This window comes from Malus sylvestris, chromosome 12 (genome assembly GCF_916048215.2).
Source record: "Malus sylvestris chromosome 12, drMalSylv7.2, whole genome shotgun sequence".
Taxonomy (NCBI): domain Eukaryota; kingdom Viridiplantae; phylum Streptophyta; class Magnoliopsida; order Rosales; family Rosaceae; genus Malus; species Malus sylvestris.
In genome coordinates, this window is record NC_062271.1 from 22,069,989 (window position 1) to 22,094,174 (window position 24,186).

General features: G+C 36.7%; 1 protein-coding gene across 9 annotated transcripts; it reads left to right on the forward strand.

The window, feature by feature from the left end:
- Positions 1-11,409: 11,409 nt before the first annotated feature.
- LOC126593807 (uncharacterized) lies at positions 11,410-23,559 on the forward strand. Of its 9 annotated transcripts, XM_050259920.1 has the most exons (18): positions 11,412-11,775; positions 11,934-12,405; positions 13,532-13,581; positions 13,739-13,980; positions 19,971-20,040; positions 20,287-20,341; positions 20,468-20,567; positions 20,664-20,707; positions 20,810-20,879; positions 20,983-21,035; positions 21,415-21,536; positions 21,646-21,761; positions 21,833-21,925; positions 22,021-22,073; positions 22,172-22,250; positions 22,342-22,394; positions 22,562-23,137; positions 23,236-23,559. In XM_050259920.1, exons 4-17 carry the CDS (start codon positions 13,945-13,947, stop codon positions 22,632-22,634), a joined length of 1,017 nt encoding a protein of 338 aa, XP_050115877.1. In that variant the 5' UTR covers positions 11,412-11,775; positions 11,934-12,405; positions 13,532-13,581; positions 13,739-13,944; the 3' UTR covers positions 22,635-23,137; positions 23,236-23,559. The 9 variants fall into 9 exon arrangements, with proteins under 9 accessions (XP_050115880.1, XP_050115881.1, XP_050115877.1 ...); XM_050259923.1 differs by having other exon boundaries at positions 11,410-11,775; positions 13,532-13,980; positions 21,646-21,749; XM_050259919.1 differs by having other exon boundaries at positions 13,532-13,980.
- Positions 23,560-24,186: the final 627 nt, after the last annotated feature.

Sequence of the window (24,186 nt, forward strand, 5' to 3'; positions counted from 1 at the left end):
GAACCTCTAATTCTCGACACCAAGGTTCGATTGTAGAAGAAATGAGTGACCTTGGAGTAGTAGGATTGCTAGATGTACCCTCCAAGGTGTTGGCCTCTTTAGAGAGAAATGGAGAGACAATTCTCATCAATTTTCCCCCAAAAATAAACCCATTTTTCACTTAATGAATATTTAGTTATAAAATTATTTATATAGTCACTTCTTTAAGTGACCTAAACAACCAAAACCCTAATTCATTTCATCATGGCTGGCCATTTAGGGGATTTTGGGCTTTTGGGCTTTAATGAATCTTCATTCATTAAATTGTCATACAACTTAAGTTAATGGGCTTGACGTTCGAAGCCCATTGGGCCTTAAGGTCCAAAACTATCCCGAGGTCATTTAACGAACTTATTCGTTTGATTAATTAACATATTAATTAATCCTTGCCATAAATAAATGATTAAACCATTTAATCATTCTTACTCATTTCCGTTTAATCTCCAATCTCCACCTCTTTCGGTGTGCGATCCATTAGGTTCCTTTTAGCGAGGTAGTGGGCGATTAAAACCATTTTACATCGATTGTGAATTGAAACCATTTTCAATTCTCCCTTTAGTGATTATACACGTTTAGGGCTTCCACAAACCATGAGTGACACCTAGCAGCATATCATGGCTACCCAAGCTAATCAGAAGAGGTTTAGAGAACCTATTCAGTTCGGGATTACAAATGCAATACGGTCATTCTCTAATCTAATACTCTTGACCACATTGTTTGGTTTGATAGTTTATTTTCTCATGTCTACTATCCAATGTGTGTCTTGTGCTTATATGATTACCTTGAATGTGATTCGGAACGCATTCCCTAATCTCATTCATACTCTGGCCAGAGATTCAAATCATATCAGAGAGTATTCTCCCTCAAACGGTTTGAAGGTTAGAGATCCCTTGTTGCGCATTCACTTGTCTCCATAGCTAAGCGGCTTGACCCCAACGATGCCGTGGACACCCTCCTGATGGAGTGACTTTGACATAATCAAAGATCAAGGTCTTAACCACAAGACAACTATGATGCCTCAGGTCAAAGGACTAATTCGCATTATCCCAACCATGAGTTCTCATGTGACATGGAATATGAGAACTCTTCGTTGATCGCGTTCAGTGAACTCATTCTCTATTGAGCACCTACCGCACTTGTCTTGATGTCACACACACCAATGATTCGAGACTAATCACTCTCCCTGAGAGAAGACATAGTACGTACCGATCTTGACGGACTGTCAATGCCCAATTGGCAATCCTATGATCAGGAATGTTTAGGATGTGTCTTCGAAAGAATGGTCTCATGAATCTAACTTCATTAGATTACATTCTCCCAATCACAAATTCCTTGGACTTTATCGTTTAAGCATATAACATTTATATGAGACGGCTCAAACAATAATGTATGCCCTTTATATGTAAAACTAGATTAGTTTAACATGTGAAATGTCCATAAAGTATCATCACATGATTGGCTTTAGGGCACATTTCCAACAATCTCCCACTTGCACTAGAGCCAATCAGCTTGGTCATCTTGATGATACCTCTTCTGTAGTCATTTCATAAATGGCTGAATAGTAGGCCTAGACAGTGGATATCTATATGTGTTATCCATAGAAGCAACCTTGAGAATAACGACGTCACCATTATACATGATTCTCAATCATGTGGTTCAGTCTCTCATTTGTGTTCGGATCTTGATGAGACCTTGATTCCCAGGCTTGAGCTATCGCCCCATTAGTGTCAAACACTTTCTGGTTGGAACCGAATAGAGAGTTCATAAATGAACTTTCCCATCCAAACAACATTGTTGTAAACTTCTATATGGCAATATATCTTGCATTCATAATGGAACACACTAAAGTCATTACTTTAATGTTTCCATCCAAATATCTCTTTAGTCATAATAAAGAGATGTTCGTTTATCTCTTCATTCATAATGAAGAAACATCCAATGATGGATTAGATTCATAATCTAATACATTTACGCTTCCATTACGTCACTTTGATTCTTCCTCGATCTTTGAGGAATCTATCCTTTAGTATTTCTTAAATACTTAAGGACTCACTTGACAGTTGCCATGGTTCTGATCCTGGGCTTGCACTGATATCGTCTTGTACCGTTCTAGGTACAACTCATATCAATGTTTTTCATACAATATGAAATACATAAATCACCTTTCTGCTAGTGCATAAAGGATTCAATTTACGCATTATTTCTTTGGGAGTCAAAGGGTACATTCCCTTTGAGAAGGGCAACTTGCTAGTCTCACTAGAATCGTCCTTCTTATTGAAGTTTATCATCATATGAGAAACTTCCTAGCATCCATTGTCTATTATTAGGGATTGATATAATCCAATTATATCATGAAATATATCATTATAGATTTCCATCCCATGTACATAGACTATATCTCCCATATACATTCTATCTTCATATAATGTATTAAAGTCATAACTTTAACAAAGAAGTATTCTTTTCATTTCCAAAATTAATATATCATATATATTTAAATTTTTAGGAACATGATTAACTCCCACTAATCTTTTGTAAAACTAGTAAACAAAAGATTCATTTACATCTTTATGAGAAATCAAACGATTTGATCCTTTTTCTCATAAAATGCAAATAGCTCCCACTAACTTGCTAAGATCCATGATGGATGGATCTCTACAACTTACATGTCTTGTGATTTATAGTTTTAGACATATATTATCAAGACTATCTTAATAATGGTTTCGGAAACCCATATTATGTCAAAACATTGAATCACCATTTAGTTGTAGCTAGCAATCTTCGAATTAATTGAAACTAAGACTACGTCAAAAATGGTTCCTTTAAAGTCAACCATTCTATTTGATTGTAGTCACCTTAAGCTACCAATTAGCTATGAAGGTTTCATTATTTCGAGTCAAATGGTACTTTACCATTTCCTTGAGTATATATCGTATATGCACTCAATGTAGTCATAAGGATTTTTATTCTTATTTCTTTCGAATTAAGAGGTGCAACTCTATGACATAGTCATAAAGTTCAAAACCATTCAACTGAGACGGTTTATAAATCCTTATCGACTACCTTGGAGCTTGTGGTATAGGAACTAGGTTGTTTATTTGTTGATTACTATCTTGTCTCTCAAAGAACCCATTCTTTGAGTTCTATCTTTCGTTCATTTGCTTTTAGGCAAATCACATTGTAGAATTACAATGAACTACCCAACAAAACAACATTTGTTAGTTGGTTTATAGAAGCGATATCCAAAAGTTATTTTAAGGATATCCTACAAGTTTGTTATCAAACAAATATTGCTAGTTAGCACACAACCCCAAATCTTTAACATGCTTAAGATTTGTCTTTCTTTTCCAACTACATCTTATGGAGTTATGAAAATATTGGAAGATCTTCTCATTGACAATCATATTGTTTTTAGAAGTATATATCCTATATATGGGTAATAGATAACATCTAACGAACTAAATCTTATTCGAGTTCGTTCTTCTCCTAATGGAGAAATACATTATCTTATGATGCTTATTTCCTTGATATCTTTCAAGGAAACTGTTCTAAAGTGTTACCTTATCTTGGATCAAATCTAAGGAGGTAAATACTTTAGACGTCTTACTCATCAACTTACATTACTTGAATTCTTTGAAACATTTTGCAAAGTATTCGGACTTGTGTTTATTCAAAATAAACTATAGTCCAACCGAGAGTGATCTTCGGTGAATGTTATTCAACATGAGTAGTATTATGTTTGTGGACAAGTGCCACTAACATCTAAGTGAATTAACCTTAACAACTTTGTGATTCTTTCTTCTTTCCAAAAGAATAAAGATTCGAACATTTCGCCTCTATACAATTTTAACAAGAAGGTATTGGATCCGGATCTAACGATCCAAAGCGTCCATCTATGACCAACTCGTAATTTATGTTTTAAAGGTATCACAACTTTAGTTGGGATTAGTCACTACCTTGCAACCTTTTGGGTTTTAAGCATCATTATTTTCTAAACAGTTAACACTACCATATTATCTCTACTATAGAGATAATTAATTAGATTACCATAATCCAATCATTGATTAATAAAGAACATTGTTTTGTCAAACAAAACATTTATCCATTTCACATAGTGACGGAATTTAGTTCCTTAAAATTGGAATATAAAGACAATCTATGTTTTTCCAATTTCTTTGGTAGTTCATATGAGGAAGTAAGTACCATCTGCTTTCGCAGAGATCTTCATTTGATTCACTTTCCGAATGTGAAGCACATTTTCTTCACTCATATATCTTCTACTTCTTATTAGTCACACTTTTACAACGATTGTAAAACATAGTTACTAATACGGAATCATGCATTCAAGTAGAAGAACCAACTGTTTTGAACTATTCAAGAACAATTTACAACACCTTCGAAAGGTGTGTCCTTGACACTTGCAAGACATTTCTTGCAAATACCCCTTCCAATGTCCATCCTTTCATAAAGAAAGTTTGTTCCCTTGGAGTTATTTATCTTCTTTATTTGACTTTCACCTTTGACTACATTAGTCATGGTCCCTAAACTCCCACTATCTCTCTTGAAACCTTTTTCAATTGTGTTATACACATCAAACATTTTGGAGAGCATGTGGTTATTTTTCGCTACATAGTTTACAATAAACTTAGTGAACGATTAGGATAAAGAAACAAAGGTGAAGTCCTTGCCTAGTTTCCGTCTCGTTAAGTGGTTTATCACTTCAACACTCAATGATTCAAAATCATCATAAGTCCATGTTGATGGACTATTTTTGTCAACCAACCATTATGTTCTAAACATAATTACAAACTTTAAAGAGTTGTACAAGGCAACTCTTATTTCTTCACACAACAAATTGTAAGTGAAGAATTATGGCACATAAAGTGTCCATGCCTTTGTGCTTTCTTCTCAAGTTCTTTGTTCATTTAACAAAGAGACAAGCACTAAGTGTTTGTATTGACTAAGAGTTGTTCAAAGCAACTCCTATTTCTTCATACAACAAATTGTAATTGAAGAATTATGACATTTAAAAGTGTTGTCCTCTTCATGATAGACCTTTCTAACATGTTCTTCCAATGATACATTATCATTAGGAAGATTGTGAGGATGAGACTACTTAGATACATATGCAATCCTTTTAAGACATTCTTTGGGATTGTGGTACCAAGTCCGGAAACTAAAACATTCGGTTTTGTCAAGTGTTTGATAGCGTATGCAAATATATTGGTAAACAAATACATAACGAATATAAATTGATTGATTTTAAGCCATTTGATTCGGGTCTTTAAATTAAAATAGCACCACCCACTATTTTTGGCAAATTCCATATCCCTCGTAGGAATTCGAGAGTTTTGGATGAAACTCCTAGTAGGTTATGGGAGGCTCACTATTACCAAGCCCACCTCAGAAGAACTCCATATTGGCTAGCAACAATAATAATGAAAGAGTACGCTTACTCATTTGCAACTAATGCAAGTACCCATCTCGTTTGGCCTCTAGAGAATGATGCCTCAGAAGAACTCCATATTGGCACCATTGCACTTAGTTAAGTCATTCCCACCATGCTAGTTCAAGTAGGGGTTCAAGAATGGCCTCAAAAGAACTCCATATTGGCCACACTTGTTGCCTACCTTTCACTTCATCATATGTTTATAGGCTTCTCCTGAATGTAAGCACATACTTTGCAACCCCAGAACTGGACGAATACATTGTACGAGTCACAAACGATTGAAGCCTACCACGGTGGAAGGCCACGAAAGAGTGTTCAAAGCACTCTCACGCTTATCAACTTAATAATGATTTGGTTGAGGGTTTTAGGTCTCATCACATATAAACATTCATTTTAATCTCTATTAAAACAATTTTGGTCCTTTTACAACTATTGGTCCATCTCATTGTTTTAGTTGTACATAATACTCCCACCATGCTTATAAAACGATTTTTAAGCAAGAGTATATGATACTACTAACATAAACTTTGCATTCATTTGATGGACTATATAGTTGCCTTAGGGCCTAAGGATGATTATGAACATTTGTTTAGATTCAACACGAGCCTTGTGTTGAATCTCGGTCTAGGGATGGTGATTGATTTTAGTTACGCGTTTAATCACATTAAGGCGTGTTGTCTTATGGGCGTTGGACCCAACTACTTCATTTTCATGCATATCATATAAAGCAAGAAAGAAGTACTTCAAAGTAAAGGTGAGCTTATGCTCATTACAACATTTGCATTTAACAAATTACTTTAAAGTAAAGAAGAGCTTAAGCCCTTTTACAACATTTGATCAAATCAAATTACAACCAAAATCTAATCTACACATTCCCATGGTTCAAACAAATTTGAAACGCCTTTCACATAGCTCAATTATATTAGGCTTAGGTTCATAATCACCCTTTAATTAATTAACGCTTTAACTAATTAATTGAATGCAACATTTTCATTTGGTTTTTGTATCCATAAGATTGATTTAAATGGAGCTAAACAAAATGAAAATCCAATTCTCATTTAAAGAGACAAAACAATTTTGTTCTCATCCTATTTGGGCCATCATGCAATAACCTCAACTTTTGGGCCATATTGCAATAACAAAAACTTTTGGGGTCACTTTGTATAATACACAAAAGTCACAACTTCATGTAAATACAACTAGAACCCAAACTTTTAATAATGCAAAAACTTCATTAAAGGAACAAAACAATTTGTCCTTTAGCGTTTTTGGACCTAAACGTAAAAACGTAAACTTTTGGGCCAAAGTGCAAATACACAAAAGTATCAAAACTTTATGTAATTGCATAAAAGCCCCAAAAGTACTCCCTTTGAGGGAGTGGCTGGTTTTGGGGAGGGATAAGGTTGGTGTGTGTGTTGATTAGTGAGTTTTGTCAAAAACATGCAAGTGTATGTAAGATAAGTTTTGAAATAATTCAATCACAATTATTTCAATCATCATTTATACAAATATCTAACACTTTAAATACATAATAAATCATTTAAAAACATATCACATATACTTTATGAAATAATTCAAAACTTTGAATCAATACACAAAACCTTTTTGTTCTTGGCAAGAACATCAAGAACAATGAAGAACATTCATGAAAAACCCAAATTTTTCCATGAACTTTTTCCACCCAAAAACATTCCAAAACCATTCTTACTTAAGGGGAAATAACATCTAACCAAACTAGGGTACTTAGGGGTTCCAAAGAACACATTAAAACACTTTTAACAAGTCAAACAAGAACCCAAAAATTCACCCTTTGATTTTGGCCGAATTTTCCCAAAAGCATGGCACCAAATTTTAGCTCCAATATTCATGCTCATATGAACAACATCTACAACATTTGAGATAGCAAATTTTCCAACAAAATTTACTTTCAAAGAAGCAAGAATAAAGCTTGTAACAATTACAACTTTTAAATCACAAACTATGAACTACAAAACACAAAAGGATTCACCAACTACTAGACCTAGGCTCTGATACCACTTGAAGGATTTATTTTGTAAAACATGTTCATTTGAGCAACATCATATAGCATGCAATTAACAATTAAAAGGCGGAATCATGCTTGTATGTACTCAAAAACAAAACATGACCATGAAATTCAAAGCCTAGTAGATTGGTGAACCAATAATCAACTCAAAAACAAAGTGAGTTGAAATTAATACCTTTGTAGATTCCTCTTTGCATAAGCAAAGGCTAATCACCCAAAGAGATAAGGGCCTTCATTCCTTGCTTCTTAGATCCATGGATTTGGATGGAAGAATAGGTTCTCCAAGTTCCCAAAATTGAGAACCTCTAATTCTCGACACCAAGGTTCGATTGTAGAAGAAATGAGTGACCTTGGAGTAGTAGGATTGCTAGATGTACCCTCCAAGGTGTTGGCCTCTTTAGAGAGAAATGGAGAGACAATTCTCATCAATTTTCCCCCAAAAATAAACCCATTTTTCACTTAATGAATATTTAGTTATAAAATTATTTATATAGTCACTTCTTTAAGTGACCTAAACAACCAAAACCCTAATTCATTTCATCATGGCTGGCCATTTAGGGGATTTTGGGCTTTTGGGCTTTAATGAATCTTCATTCATTAAATTGTCATACAACTTAAGTTAATGGGCTTGACGTTCGAAGCCCATTGGGCCTTAAGGTCCAAAACTATCCCGAGGTCATTTAACGAACTTATTCGTTTGATTAATTAACATATTAATTAATCCTTGCCATAAATAAATGATTAAACCATTTAATCATTCTTACTCATTTCCGTTTAATCTCCAATCTCCACCTCTTTCGGTGTGCGATCCATTAGGTTCCTTTTAGCGAGGTAGTGGGCGATTAAAACCATTTTACATCGATTGTGAATTGAAACCATTTTCAATTCTCCCTTTAGTGATTATACACGTTTAGGGCTTCCACAAACCATGAGTGACACCTAGCAGCATATCATGGCTACCCAAGCTAATCAGAAGAGGTTTAGAGAACCTATTCAGTTCGGGATTACAAATGCAATACGGTCATTCTCTAATCTAATACTCTTGACCACATTGTTTGGTTTGATAGTTTATTTTCTCATGTCTACTATCCAATGTGTGTCTTGTGCTTATATGATTACCTTGAATGTGATTCGGAACGCATTCCCTAATCTCATTCATACTCTGGCCAGAGATTCAAATCATATCAGAGAGTATTCTCCCTCAAACGGTTTGAAGGTTAGAGATCCCTTGTTGCGCATTCACTTGTCTCCATAGCTAAGCGGCTTGACCCCAACGATGCCGTGGACACCCTCCTGATGGAGTGACTTTGACATAATCAAAGATCAAGGTCTTAACCACAAGACAACTATGATGCCTCAGGTCAAAGGACTAATTCGCATTATCCCAACCATGAGTTCTCATGTGACATGGAATATGAGAACTCTTCGTTGATCGCGTTCAGTGAACTCATTCTCTATTGAGCACCTACCGCACTTGTCTTGATGTCACACACACCAATGATTCGAGACTAATCACTCTCCCTGAGAGAAGACATAGTACGTACCGATCTTGACGGACTGTCAATGCCCAATTGGCAATCCTATGATCAGGAATGTTTAGGATGTGTCTTCGAAAGAATGGTCTCATGAATCTAACTTCATTAGATTACATTCTCCCAATCACAAATTCCTTGGACTTTATCGTTTAAGCATATAACATTTATATGAGACGGCTCAAACAATAATGTATGCCCTTTATATGTAAAACTAGATTAGTTTAACATGTGAAATGTCCATAAAGTATCATCACATGATTGGCTTTAGGGCACATTTCCAACAGCCTTATGCGCCCACAAGGATGGGGGGTTAGACCAATGGATCTCCGATGTCTAAGTTAGTTTCTCTGAAAAGAGTAAAGTGTTTAAGGCTTTTTAGGGTTGTAAAAGCTTACCGAAATTTGGTAGAATATAAGGTATATATAGGGGAGTGGCTAGCCATGGTGTTAAGGTTTTGCCCTACACATGGCGGCATTCTATTGGCCAAGGTTTTATGGAGAAATATTCTCAAGATAATATATAGAAAATAATACCTTGAGATAATAGAGTAATTATCCTTAATTGATTTAAACATGGATTATTTACTTGAATGGAGTCAATATTCAATTGGGAATGTATTAAAGATAGGATTTTGGTAATTGCCATGTTTGGCTTTGGGGTTTTTATTTGGTGTTTGTTTGGATTTGGGAATTACCATTGATAGATAGCATTCAAGCAAGATGCATAACTCATACACACATTTTTTTTTGAGTAAAAGACTATTTACTACTCTCATGTTTCGTGGTTTTCAACATTTAGTACATCAAGTTTTTTTTCGTCCCAGAGTCATACCTAAAGTGTTAATTTTGGAACAGTCTCATACATCCATTAGTCAAACTGTTAATTCTCCCGTTAACTGTGACGTGGCGCCCACGTGGACAATGATTGAGCGCCACGTATCATTAAAAAATATTAAAATATTTTAAAAATAATAAAAAACCCACTTCTCCCCCGCCCCCAACCTAGAAGAAGAAGAAGAAGGAGGAAGAAGAAGAGGAAGAAAATAAAAAAAAACCGAATCTGGGAAGAAGAAGAAGAAGAAAACACGATTCCAAGAGTCCAACACGCGAACGCCCAGTGAAAACACATAATGTCCAAATCTATTCCAATGGCTTTTGTGCGAAAGTCTGAACATAAACCGATAGCATGAATGGAAAAGGGGACAAAAAATCTGGTTCCGTCGTAGCAATTTATGGAAACCAAGACGATAAAAATACAAGCACATAGAGGGGTGTTGGAAACCAACTTCCTACCTCTCGTAAATGCTGCCGTGAGTTGCATTTGCAATATCACCGTGCATGGGATGCTCTGAAATTTACAAGGAATGGTTAAGGAACTAGAGAGAACATCTAACAATACGAAAACCGAACCTAGAGAGCGCATAGGCAAGAGTAGTAAGAAAGTAACTGGCTTCTGTTTTTATGGATGAAAAAAACAAGAGAACAATTACGTAGTTGCATGATTCTACTCTAGCAATTTCAAATCCATCCAATCCCTATATAATTAAAGGAAATTAAGGGCCAAAACTCATTGCTCAAAAATTAAATTAACCACAAAAAAATTAAAACACAACGACGAAGAAGAAACAAACAAACCCTTCATTGAATTGAAAGAAATTTCTGCCATAGCAAAACTAGCACCACGACTGACGACTCATCTTCTTGTTGTAAATTTTCAAATAACGAAGCATCACAACAATAAAAAAAACAGTTACGAATCATGGATATTTATGTCGAATCATATGCAGGAAAGCCAGTTTCTTTTAATTTTTTTTAAATTTTTTAAATTTTTTTTTATTTTAGTTATGAATCATGGATATTTTTATGTTGAATCATATGCAACAGGGGTTTTTTTTTTTTTTTGAATAAACGATGTTATCTACTTGAGGAGGAGGGGTGTGCTTAGCTTCAAAATGGACTACAATAGTATGGTTCAAATTCGTCTTTGGAAAGAATCGAACCTAAAACCTCTCATTCATAATTAAAGAAGAATAATACTAGATCGTAGTACTAAGCGGAGTTTCACTTTAAATTTAAAGGGTAATGGTAAGGATGCTAAATTTTATAGATAAAATTTGCTAACTAAAAAATATGTCATTAATAAGAATGAATACGTTTATCGACGAGTGCATTTTTACTTACCATCATTCACTATAAGGTATGCTCATCACCTAATTCAAAGCTTGACATCTGTTCACCCACATAACCATGATTAAATTATTGTTTTTTAATTCTCTCTCTTTCATTAAGAAGAGTGAGAAACTTGACAACCATTAAAACAAATTAAAAAAATGATGAGCTGTTAATTTAATCTACGAATTATCACATGAACAAAAATTAGGTGTTTAAACGATTTTTTCAGAAAAATCAATTCTTGGATTATTAACCTTGATCTTTGGTTTTCAAATTTTATTTTTTTTTGGGTATAAATCTTGGGATTTTGGGGTTTTTACAGTGGTGGGTTTATGGAAATTCAAATTAAATTCGCAACCACCGTCGAAAACAGGCTTGGGTGTTCGTGTTCTGATATCTTCGTCACTTGCTCGCTGTTATGCAGCTCAGACCATCACGATTCACCATCGTCACCCCATCACCGCCGTCGCGACCACCACCACCACCCCATCACCGCCGTCGAAATCACTACCATACCATCATCCTGCAAAAGATTAGGTAATTTCTGAATTAGGGGGTTTTTTTTATTATTCCTGGTTTAGGGATTTAGGGTTTTTGAATTAGTATTTGTGAAGGTCAGTGTTTGATTGTAAACCGATTTGTGCGTTTCTCTGCATATTACTATTGCATGATTAGGCCTTTCTGATTAATTTTAGGTAGGGTGTCCGTTGCAGAGAGAGGAATTTCAGGGGTTTGCAAATCCTTCCCCTTCACACAGATGCGGTCGTTTCTCTCTCATTTCTCTCAAATTCAAGAGACTTCTCTCTCTTCATTTCTCTCAACCTCTAGCCCCAGCGCCGCTCACCCCCATTCTTCTTCATCATCTCTCATTTATTTCATCTTCTCTAAAAAAAAAAAAAAAACCCTAGCCGCTCAATTTCTCTCAACCCTAGCCGTCCCTCATCCAATTTCTCTCAACCATGGCCTCCAATTTATGCCTCGAGTTCACAAAATGTGGAGAGCTTTCTCTCTCGTCTGCAAACGAAGGTGGCCGAGTATGAGGGCTAGTGGTGGACCGCCGCCAAAAAACCCAACAAATCCCCTCGGAGTCAGTTCATAGCAGCCAAGAACAACTTGCGCGACATTGACCGCCACAGCCTCCAGCTCATCGGCTCCATGCATTGTTAGGTATTCAAGTTCTTTTTACTTTTCTGGGTTTTTCTTTGTAGAGATTTTTTTACCTTTTTTTCTGATGAGAATGCAGGTTTTGGATTTAGCATTTGATTTTCTCTGATGGGATTTTGAATTTCTTGTGTGGAAATTGGGTTTCATCTGAAAAATCTGAATGTTTAGGGTTTTTGTTTGCTGATTATTGTTGGTTTTATTTGTATTTTTGAGTTATATTTAATTTATGTTTATATTGTTATATTTCGTTTGCATCTTTCGTCCTCAGAGGAGGGGCCGGTTTTTTGATATCTTTTGAAGTGCGAATTTTCTGTTAATTTTTTTATCTTTTTTAGTTTTGGTTAATTTTTGTTGTAAAGGAACTCGGGTGGTGGTACTAATTATGCTTTTGAGAAAACCTAATTGCAGGTTCTTCTCTCTCTCTCTCTCTGTATTTTCTTTTTCTTTACATTTCTTAGTTTTAATTCTGTCTTCCTGCCCGTAAAATTGAGTAATCAGTAGTAATGCATATGCAAAGAATGGATGCACCAATGTATATGCAAAAATCATAAGTTGGGTTAATATAGAAGTATAAATTATTTTCAGTCTTCTTGCCCGTAAAAGATGACTAATAATGTGTTTTTCTCTGTTATTTAACCCTCCCAAAGAGAATGGGAGTTGGTAATGACAAGGGTATTTGGCATGCTATAGCTCATGTGAATCAGTTGCAGGGTGATTTTAGTGTTTGAATTTCATCTGTCAAGCATTATCTAAATTGCTTGAGTGCTTGAGTGTTTGAGTTTGATCTTTCTAATTGTATGTGAATTTAATACATATGTAGTTGCCCTGTTTGGCTTTGGGTTTTTGATTTGATGTTTGTTTGGATTTGGGAATTACCATTGATAGATAGCATTCAAGCAAGATGCATAACTCATACACTCATTTTCTTTTTCATATTCCTTTTCTGCCATCTCTTATTTAGATTTGTGTAATTGGTTGGTTCAAAGATGGTTTACAAGGCAGGGCTCTATATTCATCTTAAGATTGGTCGATATATTTGTTCAGAATGGAATTTTGGGAATGATCGTTTTCCTCGGCAGTTTTTTGGTTCGTCAATGAATTTATTTTTGAATGTTTCTATTTTCTTTAGGGGGTTTCCAGTTTGGCTGAAGTTTGTTCCAGTTATTAGTTTCAGAACAGGTAGTGAGCCTTTTAAGGTGTGTGCGCTTTTTTTACTAAGGATACGTAATTTGAAAGGTTGACAATTTCAGTCATTTGTCTTAATTAATCAATGATTAGTTTTTTACGTGCCCCAAAATTTTAATTTTATTTTCGTGCCCTGATTTCATATTATTAGGCGCCTTATCTTCATATGAAAAATTCCACCATTTTCAATTTTTTTGGTAAAGTTAGCAGCTGCCTCTCTCTCGATCTCTCAGCCCTTTCACGGTCTCTTGCTCTCAGTAAGCTTGATTTGGATTGTTCTGTCTCATATTGGAATCTCAACTTCTACCTTTGTAATTTTGATTTCAAGTTTTATAGTTTATCAGCACAACCAAGATCATGAGCATTTTGGTAGCCTGCAGCTCTCAGTTCTTGGTATTTCTTCTTACATATAATCTGGTTGAATTTTTTATTTTGTGGGTTTGGAAATTCAAGATTTTTTTTGTGCAATTTATATTTCCATTGAAGTTTTTGAACTGTTGTGTTTGGTTGCCAGTATGATTACTTATGGACTATTTTGCCATATGCATTTGCTACAAAATGTAAATTTATTTTAAAGGAAACATGTTTAAATCTTTTGCATTTGCATAAACTATTGTGTGTTGTTAAAAGAGAGAGGGCATCTAGCATACAGCACACACGCCATGGGTGTACAACTAAGTTTGCCATGGAAGGATTTTTGGATTTCGTCGATGCCCTCTCCTTCAGCCAAACCTCTGCATTTACATGAATTTTTTGATTGCAGGGTCTGACAACATCAAGAATATAGACCTTAGCAGCTATAGATTTATTTTTCAAAGCATTTTGGATAGGAAAATTAATGGATGGTAGAAGTAAAACTGAAATTGAAAAACACCGAGGTTAAACGTGTACAGTTGAAACTGTACCATTTGTAAAAAATTTTTCAAAAAAAAAAAAAAAGAAAAGAAAAGAAAAGAAATTAGGGTCACATGGCTTCCCCAAGCTCACAGCACACACGCCATAAGATGAAATTTAATGACTATTGTATGTTGCTCAAAGGGAGATGGAGGGTAGAAGGTAATGGAATAAATCTGAAACTAATATTCTCAATATGTTTGAATTCTCTTCTTTTCATTGTCATTATTTGGCTTTCTTCTTTCATTGTTTGTTCATTATACAACTGTTTTACTTACCAGTAAAATCCAACTGTTATAGTTTGATATTACAGATATGATATTCCCGGAATTAGTTGAAACAGTTTATAATCTAATCAAATTAGTAAGAAAAACATATGTTCCCATGCATGTAGAAACTCAGTGGAGATAAAACTACATTTGCAAATGAGTTGCAAGTGTCTGTTTACTAGTTTCGTCTTCTCCATCACTCACATGCCTCCAACACATTCCTTTTTACATTTGGGTTTCCTTTTTACACTTGGATTCAGGCCCTGCGTCCCAATTCTGTTTTTGTTTCATAACTCACACGTTCCTACGCTTCACACCTCGTGCGACTCCTGGTTTTACATTTTTTTTAAGTTGAGCAAAATCCTCCATGTAAACAAAAGGCGAGAGTGTAGAATAGAATTTACATGTTCTAACTGTTTACATGATTCAAATCCTCTCCAGATTAGTTCCATAGGGATAGAAATCCAACGGACAGAACCTCTTCCCCTCCCATTCTTTCTTCTTCTTCATCATCTTTCAGGTTTCTCTGTCTACTATAACTTTATTATGTATAATTCTTCAATTGTTATGAAAAGGATCTCTGCAACCAAAAGACACCGGTTTGCACAACCCCTCTCTTTGTTGTTTCGTTAAGATCGGCTGAGATTTTAAGGTCAAGGGACCTGCAATTGAGGGATGTGGCGGTCTTGCGGTTGATTTTGGGCCTGCAATTGGGGGTTGTGGGTCGGGTGGGTTGTAGCGATGCTGGGCTGATTTTGAGGGTTGAATTTGATCTAGAATTCTTTTTTTGGGGGGGGGGGGGGTGGTTTGAGGTTGAGAGCTTTGAAGTGAGTGAGAAAGAGAAGAGTTGAGGGGAAGAGAAGAAAGAGAAGAGATTTTGGCTGTTGGATTAGTATCAATTTTTGAGATCCATCCGTCCAGAGGATCCCCACAAAATTAATCCGGATAGGATCTATATCCCTATTTATAATAGTTTAAAGCTCATGACATTTATAGGGAGAGAAATATTGAAGGATAGAAAAGTCAAATTCTAACTATTTATAATGACCTAAAGCCTATGTGACATACATCATTCACCTATGCCTAATTAATAAAAATATATTATTGATTAAGACCAAAAATAAAAATAAGTCATTGATATATAGCTATAGTAAATTTTTTGTTGACTTTCGGCTAAATTATCTAAAAAAGTATTTACGAAATCATGGGTATTTATGTCAAATCCCAATTTATTTGTATTTAATTTTTCTTTTGTCCTTAGATGGATTGACGAATAAATAAGAAATGAAATGAAATTCTTCAAAGTAGAGCCTTTCTCTCATTCTCTGATACACTTGTACACGCAAGTCCTCCCTCGGTCCAACAATGTTAAGAAGAGATGGACACATAAAAGAAGTGAATAAATCGCCTCAAGTATATTTTGATAGGAAAAACGCTCACCAAAGTCGAAAAGGGATCGATTTCTTACGCTTTAGGGTTTTGGTAATTGAAGAAATGATCAATGAAATAATGGACGGGCAAGTGACGAGTCGAATAAATAGGTAGATTTTAACTCTCATTTTCATTGACAACACTCCACTATCTGTTTGTATTTAATTATTTGTAATTCTTAATCATCTTTTGATTAATTTAACCTTAAGCGTGTTTACCTTGCTTTCGAACGACATTTAAACGTTTATTTTCAATCTTACATTGGCAAAAAAAAAAAAAAAAAAAAAAAAAAAAAAGTAGTTACACACTATCCAATGTCTCTATGGGGTAAAGATAATGAAGGACCCGAAATTAAAACAAATTTGCGTTTATTAACGACAAAAAAAATGAAAAAGGACTAATTTTTTTAAACACATTATTGAATTAATAGTAATGAAAATGTAAGAAGCACGGTGCAGTCTTTTATTAGTATTACTCGTTTTGGCACTAGAAGAAGCACTTTCCGATGCTAATATTAGTTTTATTTATGTTGTTTGTTGGAGTGATAAGATGAAATTTAATTATTTGTTACTTTGTATGATCATACAAATTATATGCTTTCCAACTATTAGTGAAAACTATTAGTAATCTTGTTGATGCACAAAATCTGGTGGATCTTGGACTAACGTAAATCCAATCGTGAATCACACAAACGCACAAGAACACAAAGATGTATCGTGGTTCACCTCAATGTTTGAGCTACGTCCGCACTGATGTTGATTCCATTTCACTGTATGAATGTATGGATTACAATAGATTAGCAAGGGAGCTCTCTGTGGATGCAGCCCTTGCCCCTTTGCTCTCTGTTTAGCTGAAAGGGTATTGCCCTCTATTGTTGTGAGGAGAATTGTATAAGAATGGTGTTGTGTCTCTGGATGTGAGACTCTTGAGAAGAGAGAGTTTGGTTTGTGGGAGAGTCGGGCTCCTCCTGTGAAAGTTAGGAGTGAGAGCCTCTAATTTGCCTCATGTTGGCTTCTCTCTCGGATCCTCTCAGGCTCTCCTCAAATGAAGGGGAGGAAGTCCCTTTTATAGAATAAGGGATCCCTCCTTTATTACATAATTGCCTTTTTAAGTTCCCCGAGTATTTATACAAGGCCTAAATACGGAGGCCCAATATATGGTATAAACAAATCTAAATGTTGCTACTTTAGTAGCTTTAAGGTTGAAATGGTCCATTTTCCCTTGAGTAGTGTCTAGATAGAAGATAAACATTGACAGCTCCATGCATCATCATCAATGGAACAAAAGCCGAATGAAGTTCAAAGAGTTACAAAAGAAACTTATATATCTTTGTTTTAGACAACTAGGATTGTGCTAGAGATGTAATATTTTGACCGATGCAAACTGCAGACTGAATATCCAATGTGTGGACAGGACAAAACAAAACAGAGACTACAACATATGTTCATGGTCTACCACCGAGCTAATATTCTGTGTAAACGATGTCCGATGACCTTATACTAGTCATCTTGTGTCGACGTTCGATGGTTGAAATCATTCCGATCCAAATTCTCCAAAGCCCCACCATCCGGATCGGCAACCTGAAACGTGTAAACTATTGTTCCCGCGTCTAGTTGGCCAAACCAAAACCTATAGCTATGAGTTGGCTTCATGTAGCTCACTCTCAGTAGATAAGCATTCAAAATCTCCATGTTCTTTAGGAGCTCCTGTTTTACTGTAACGCACAACATCATCCCCTGCAGCGGTAGCTCCATAATCAAACTCCACATCAGCTTCCGAAGTCACTTGCACTCGTACCAAATTTCGTCGCACAATGTTCCAGCCCGTGTTCACCACTCACTGTTCGTCAAATGTTGTCCTATCCAACATGTGGAAGTCCATGTGGTCGCACCACTTAACTCTCCGAAGGGCTTGAATACTCGCGAGTAGATTGCCAACATTACGGCAGTCATTCATCCAAACTGTCCCAAGAGACAACCCTAACTTAGATACTACTATGCCCCGACCTTTGATGGGGCCACCATGGAGACCAGCCCATGCAGGAGCTCTTTGGCCTCTTCCCTGGCCTTGTCCTCGGTCTCCTCCTTGGGCGTCTTCTCGCTATCGTTTTCTTCCTTGGCCCCCTCGGTTCCCTAGGGCACCTACTGCTACTTGGCGCCGACCACCCTGTCCCTGCGTCTGACCATCAGAGCCGGAAGCACAATGGAATGACAAAGCATATGCGTCGACGTGGGGACGAGGAATATTTTGCTCGACGCAGCAAATGCCTTGTCATTCCATTGTGCTTCCGGCTCTCATGGTCAGACATGGGGATAGGGTGGCCTACGCCAAGTAGCAGCAGGTGCTCGAGGGAACCGAGGGGGCCAAGGAAGAAAACGATCGCGAGAAGACGCCCAACGAGGAGACCAAGGAAATGGCCGGGGAAGAGGCCAAGGAGCTCCTGCATGGGCTGGTCTCCATGGTGGCCCCAACAAAGGTCGGGCATAGTAGTATATAAGTTGGAGTTGTTTGTTGGGACAGTTTTGATGAATGAGTGCCATAATGTTGGCAATCTGTTCGCGAGTATTCAAGCCCTTCGAAGAGTTGAGTGGTGTGACCACATGTTGGAATTTGGATGGGACAACATTTGACGAGCAGAACGCGGGCTGGAACATTGTGCGATGAAATTTGGTACACGTGCAAGTGACTTTGGAAGATGATGTGGACTTTGTTTATGGAGCTGCCGTTGCAGGGGATGATGTTGTGCGCGTTACAGTAAACGGGAGCTCCTAAAGAACTTGGAGGTCCTGAATGTTTATCTACTGAGAGTGAGCTACATGAAGCCAACTGATAGCTATAGGTTTTGGTTTGGCCAACTAGATGTGGGAACAATAGTTTACACGTTTCAGGTTGCCAATCTGGATGGTGGGGCTTTGGAGAATTTGGATAGGAATGATTTCAACCATCGGACGTCGACACAAGATGATTGGTACGAGGTCGTCGTTTGCGCAGAATATTAGCTCGGTGGTAGACCATGAACATTAGTCTCTATTTTGTCTTGTCCACGTATTCAGTTTGCATCGGTCAAAATATTACGTCTCTAGCACAATCCTATTTGTCTAAAACAAAGATATATAGGTTTCTTTTGTAACTCTTTGAACTTCATTCGGCTTTGCTTCCATTGATGATGATGCATGGAGCTGTCAATGTTTATCTTCTATCTAGACACTACTCAAGGGACCATTTCAACTTTAAAGCTGCTAAAGTAACAACATTTAGATTACTAATAGTTGGAAAGCATATAATTTGTATGATCATACAAAGTAACAAATAATTAAATTTCATCCTATAACTCCAACGAACAACATAAATAAAACTAATACAAGCATCGGAAAGTGCTTCTTCTAGTGCCAAAATGAGTAATACTAATAATAGGCTGCACCGTGCTTCTTACATTTTCATTACTATTAATTCGATAATGTGTTTAAAAAAATTAGTTCTTTTTTCATTGTTTTTTGTCGTTAATATATACACTTGAGGCGATTTATTTGCTTCTTTTATGTGTAAGAAATCGATCCCTTTTCGACTTTGGTGAGCGTTTTTTGTGTCAATATATACTTGAGGCGATTTATTCGCTTCTTTTATGTGTCCATCTCTTCTTAACATTGTTGGACCGAGGGAGGACTTGCGTGTATAAGTGTATCAGAGAATGAAAGAAATGCTCTACTTTGATGTGTTTATTTTTCACGGAATTCTTTAGCGCAGAACGTTTTTCTTTGTTGTGATGCTTCGTTGTTTGAAAATTTACAGACAAGAAGAGGAGTCGTTGGTGGTGGTGCGAGTTTTGCCATGGCAGAAATCTCTTCCAATTCAGCAAAGGGTTTGTTTCTTTCTTCTTCTTCGTTGTTGTGTTTTTATTTTTTTAGTTCGTTATATATATAGGGATTGGAATTGCTAGAGTAGAATCATGCAACTGTGTAATTTTTCTCTTGTTTTTTCATCCATAAAAACAAAATCCAGTTTTTTTTTCTAACTAGTCTTGCCTCTGCGCTCTCTCGCTTCGGTTTTTGTATTGTTAGATGGTCTCTCTAGTCCCTTAACCGTTCCTTGTAAATTTGAGTTTCAGTGCATCCCGTGAAGGGTGATATTGCAAGTGCAACTCACGCCAGCATTTGCGAGAGGTAGGATGTTGTCTTCTCTGTGTCTGTGCTTGTATTATTATTATTATCGTCTTGATTTCCATAAATTGCTACCACGGAACCAGATTTTTGCCCCCTTTTCCATTCATGCTTTCGGTTTATGTTCAGACTTTCCCACAAAAGCCGTTGGAATAGATTTGGACATTATGTTTTTTCACACGGCGTTCGTGTGTTAGACCCTTGGAATCATGTACAATACAGGATGGCGGTAAGATACAGTTTAGCTGAATCAGTCTTGTTTACATCCTACGCATTTTTGTGAATCCACTCTCTTCTAAAAATATATACATGCCACTTTACACAGATGGAAAAGCTTCTGTCTAGCAACTTAAACAGTAATCTCACAGCGTGAGTTTCCGGTTCCCTTGTGCTTCACTTGGTTTCTATTTGCTTATGTGGATTACAACAACTATTCATTTTAATTCCTTCTTGCTTCTGATATGTGATCAGGAGTGAAGCGAATAAGTTCAAACCACCCTTTGCTTGGAAACAGAGGGAGGAACATCCAGATTATGTACCAGCAAGGAATATCACTTCATCAAATTTGTTATTTGTTTGTCTCCTCCTATGCACATTCAGTTAGTACGTAATACCCCATGTTTTTAATTTGGACCTCCGTGCAGGTGAGTGTGGAGAAGGATGCAAGGAGTGACATTCCTGATATTGAAACGAAGAAGTTAGTTTCCCCTCCCTTTTTTTTTGTTTCTTTGATTATCTTGATCCATATTGCTGCAATGGAATTGGAATAGGAATTTCCCCCTTTTCATTTGTGCTTTTGGTATACCGCATGGTCCTGGATTATATCATGGTTTTCACAAATTGGTTGCTTCCATAACCGAGTTTATTTTTGGGTTAAGTGGGTTGGGGTTGGGTGTTAAAATTGGCCATGTGATTTTCATACTCCACATCATCATATATAATTTTCTTCCAGAAAGGAAAACACACTTGTTACTACAAAGGGCAAACTCCAAGCTCATTTGTGTCCATAGCTTGCCTTGAGTGAGAGGGTTCATTCTCACGTAGTTTTTGTGCTTCTCCCTTGTTTCTGACTGCAGATACCAAGTCCATCGTGATATGCCTCTCAGAGAATTCGTTTATTATATTCAGACTAGCATCGGGAACTTTGATATGTATGAGCCTATGTTTGTTCGTTTTAAAAACACTGAGCCTCCCGCAGGTGAGTAGAGCTTCAATTCCTTGTTTTACCCAGTATGATATTCATCTTGTTCCCTTCCCCCTACAAATTAGGTGTGGTTGTAATAACTATAATTCTTTCACTGTTGCAGGGGCCTTGATGTCTGCAATTGATGAGGGAAATAAGGATGAAGACGGATTTCTTCGCATGATCTACAGTGGAGATAGAGCCCGTGGATCAGTTGAAATGTTACCAGTAAGAACTTCGGTGAGTTAGATATGTTTACTTCCTAGTCATTCCAGTGGACATACTCTGATGTTATTTGAGACTTTATGCAGATTATTAACGAGAATGTCAAGACGAGGAAGTTAGTTCGCACTCCCATTAAAGTGTTAGACCCGTGGAATGATAAAGGTTTCGAGTTGGCTAAGGTAACAATGTAGTTGAATCAAGTATGGTTACATCCTCTACGCGTTCAGTGGATACTGTTCTAATTCGAGCCTCTATGCATGTTGTTGCGGAGAAGGCTTTGCATTTTAAGCATGCTGGAGAGCAACTTGCTTGGGATCCTGACATGAGGTAGTTGCGTATTCCCTTGTTCTTTAATTATGTTCAGTTGAATTGCTACAACTGAATAGGATTGTATTTTTCCACCTGTGCCTTTGATGTCCCATCAGGAGAAGGTTGTTGGACATGTACGAACCATGGAGTATAGATGCATGGAAATTGAGGCAGAAGAAACCAGATCGCGTACCAGTAAGGAATTTTACTGCATCATACATACTATTTCTTTACTCGTATGCATTCAACGGAGGCAATACTCATACCAAGTTCTAATTGGATGCAGGTTTGGGTGGAGAAGGATCCGAGCAGTGGCATTCGTGACATTGGCCCAAAGAAGTTAGTTTCTTGTTCCCACCAAACATTTCTTTAATTATGTTGATTTGTATTTCCTTTCATGTATGCTTTTGGTAGATATATAGCTTGTCTTAAATTGAAGGCGCGAGGAGGGGTTGGCTGGGTTGTTATGTAGCTTTATCGCTTATCCTGTATTTTTGTGACTGCAGATACCATGTCCTTGGTGATATACCTCTGGGAGAGTTTGTTAATTATAAAGGTTTTAAAGACGCTAGACGTTAGTCGGATGGTGGGTTGGGGCCTAGCGCCTAGACGGCTAGGCAAGGCCTAGGCGGATTTAAGTAAATCTGTTATATTTCGTGTAAATAAGTGTCTGTTTATACTTAAAATATATATAATTACATCATAAATTAAAAAATAGAATGACATATATGTTATGAAATATTGAAACATAATGAAAACATAGGGAACAAGCATATCATTTGTGTTCATTTTAGTATTCAACAAGTTTCTTACGATTTCTTAAAAAAAATGCAAAATGATAGTTATCTATTTTCTGTCTAAGTGAGACACAACCTAAGCGGGTGTCTAGGCGTGTTTGGACGGGTGCTTAGGCGGTCTAGGCGGGCACCTCCGATGGTCTAGGCACCCTTTCTAAATTTTCAAACGCCTAAGCGGGGATTTTTAGAACAGTGTTAATTATATTCAGTTTATGATCGGGAAGCATGGATATGCATGGAAAAAGCCTATGTTTGTCAAATATAAGAACACTGAACCTCCCATTGGTGAGCAGAGCTGCAACTCTTGTATGTTGTAGGCCGTCGGCATAACAATGTCCGCCATCTTGTTTCCAAATTAACTTCCAACTCTTCCAATGTTACAGAGACCTCGATGGCTGCAGTCGATAAGAAAAACAAGGATGAAGACGGATTCCTTCACATCACCTACAGTGGAAAAGAGAGAGGAGGCTGGACCAACTGAAGTGTTCTGAGTCACTGATCTGACCTTAGTTCTTATAGCTTTATACTGATGCATTGTTAATGGGGATTATGCTCTTTCTTTCGCTGAATCACGACAACCCTATGACACAGTTAAACAACTATATTATGATCGTTTAGTTTTGTTAATGCTGCTGCCTGATAAGGCTGCTCTGCAAAAATATTTGTTTCATGGATTGAAATCCTATGAGATTTAGAAGATCTTTCCTAATAGTGTTTGTGTTACTTGGAGGGAAAGTTAATTTCTTTCTTACTAGTATAAATAAAGACAGAAGACATAAGGCACGAGGAATATCAATAATAGAATTCCTCAAGCCTCTTTTCTTCTTTGGCGATACATTTATACAAAACTTTTACCCCCGAGCACATACAATGGAGCCGTAAACAGTCTAGTGAAATCCGACGACTTTGTGCATGGCCAGCTCCCATAGTGTGACGTGCGGTGTGTACAAGGCCCAGGAACGAATTGACCAATGTATGGTCTCTCCCTCCTCCCTAAATTTATACTACAACATCCAGAGTATTTTTCGATTTTGGTTGCCAATCTGTAACATATGCAAAAGCTACTTTGAAATGGCACTTAGTCTTTTGCCCAATTACTGGATTTTGTTACATAATTCACTTTCAAACACACTTTTTTTAATTTAATTTTATTGGTTCTATGTATCGTTTTCGGTCACTTGTATTAAGAGTGTCATCAATGATGTTACTTTTGTGTGTCTAAGTAATATTATTCATCATTAATTAATATCAGTAGTGACTAATTGTGAGTTAAACTTGAATATTTTAGGGTTGTTGCCTTTCTTTGCTTTTAGCTTCCGGTGTTTCGATCTCCC

What these genes read in the sequence shown, in the direction of transcription:
- LOC126593807 (XM_050259919.1), top strand. Translation starts at nt 13,945, where the DNA reads ATGAGCATTTTGGTAGCCTGCAGCTCTCAGTTCTTG. An exon ending in CTCTTCCAATTCAGCAAAGG is followed by an intron (nt 20,041 to 20,286) that starts GTTTGTTTCTTT and finishes TTTGAGTTTCAG; the next exon opens with TGCATCCCGTGAAGGGTGAT. An exon ending in GCTTGGGATCCTGACATGAG is followed by an intron (nt 22,074 to 22,171) that starts GTAGTTGCGTAT and finishes ATGTCCCATCAG; the next exon opens with GAGAAGGTTGTTGGACATGT.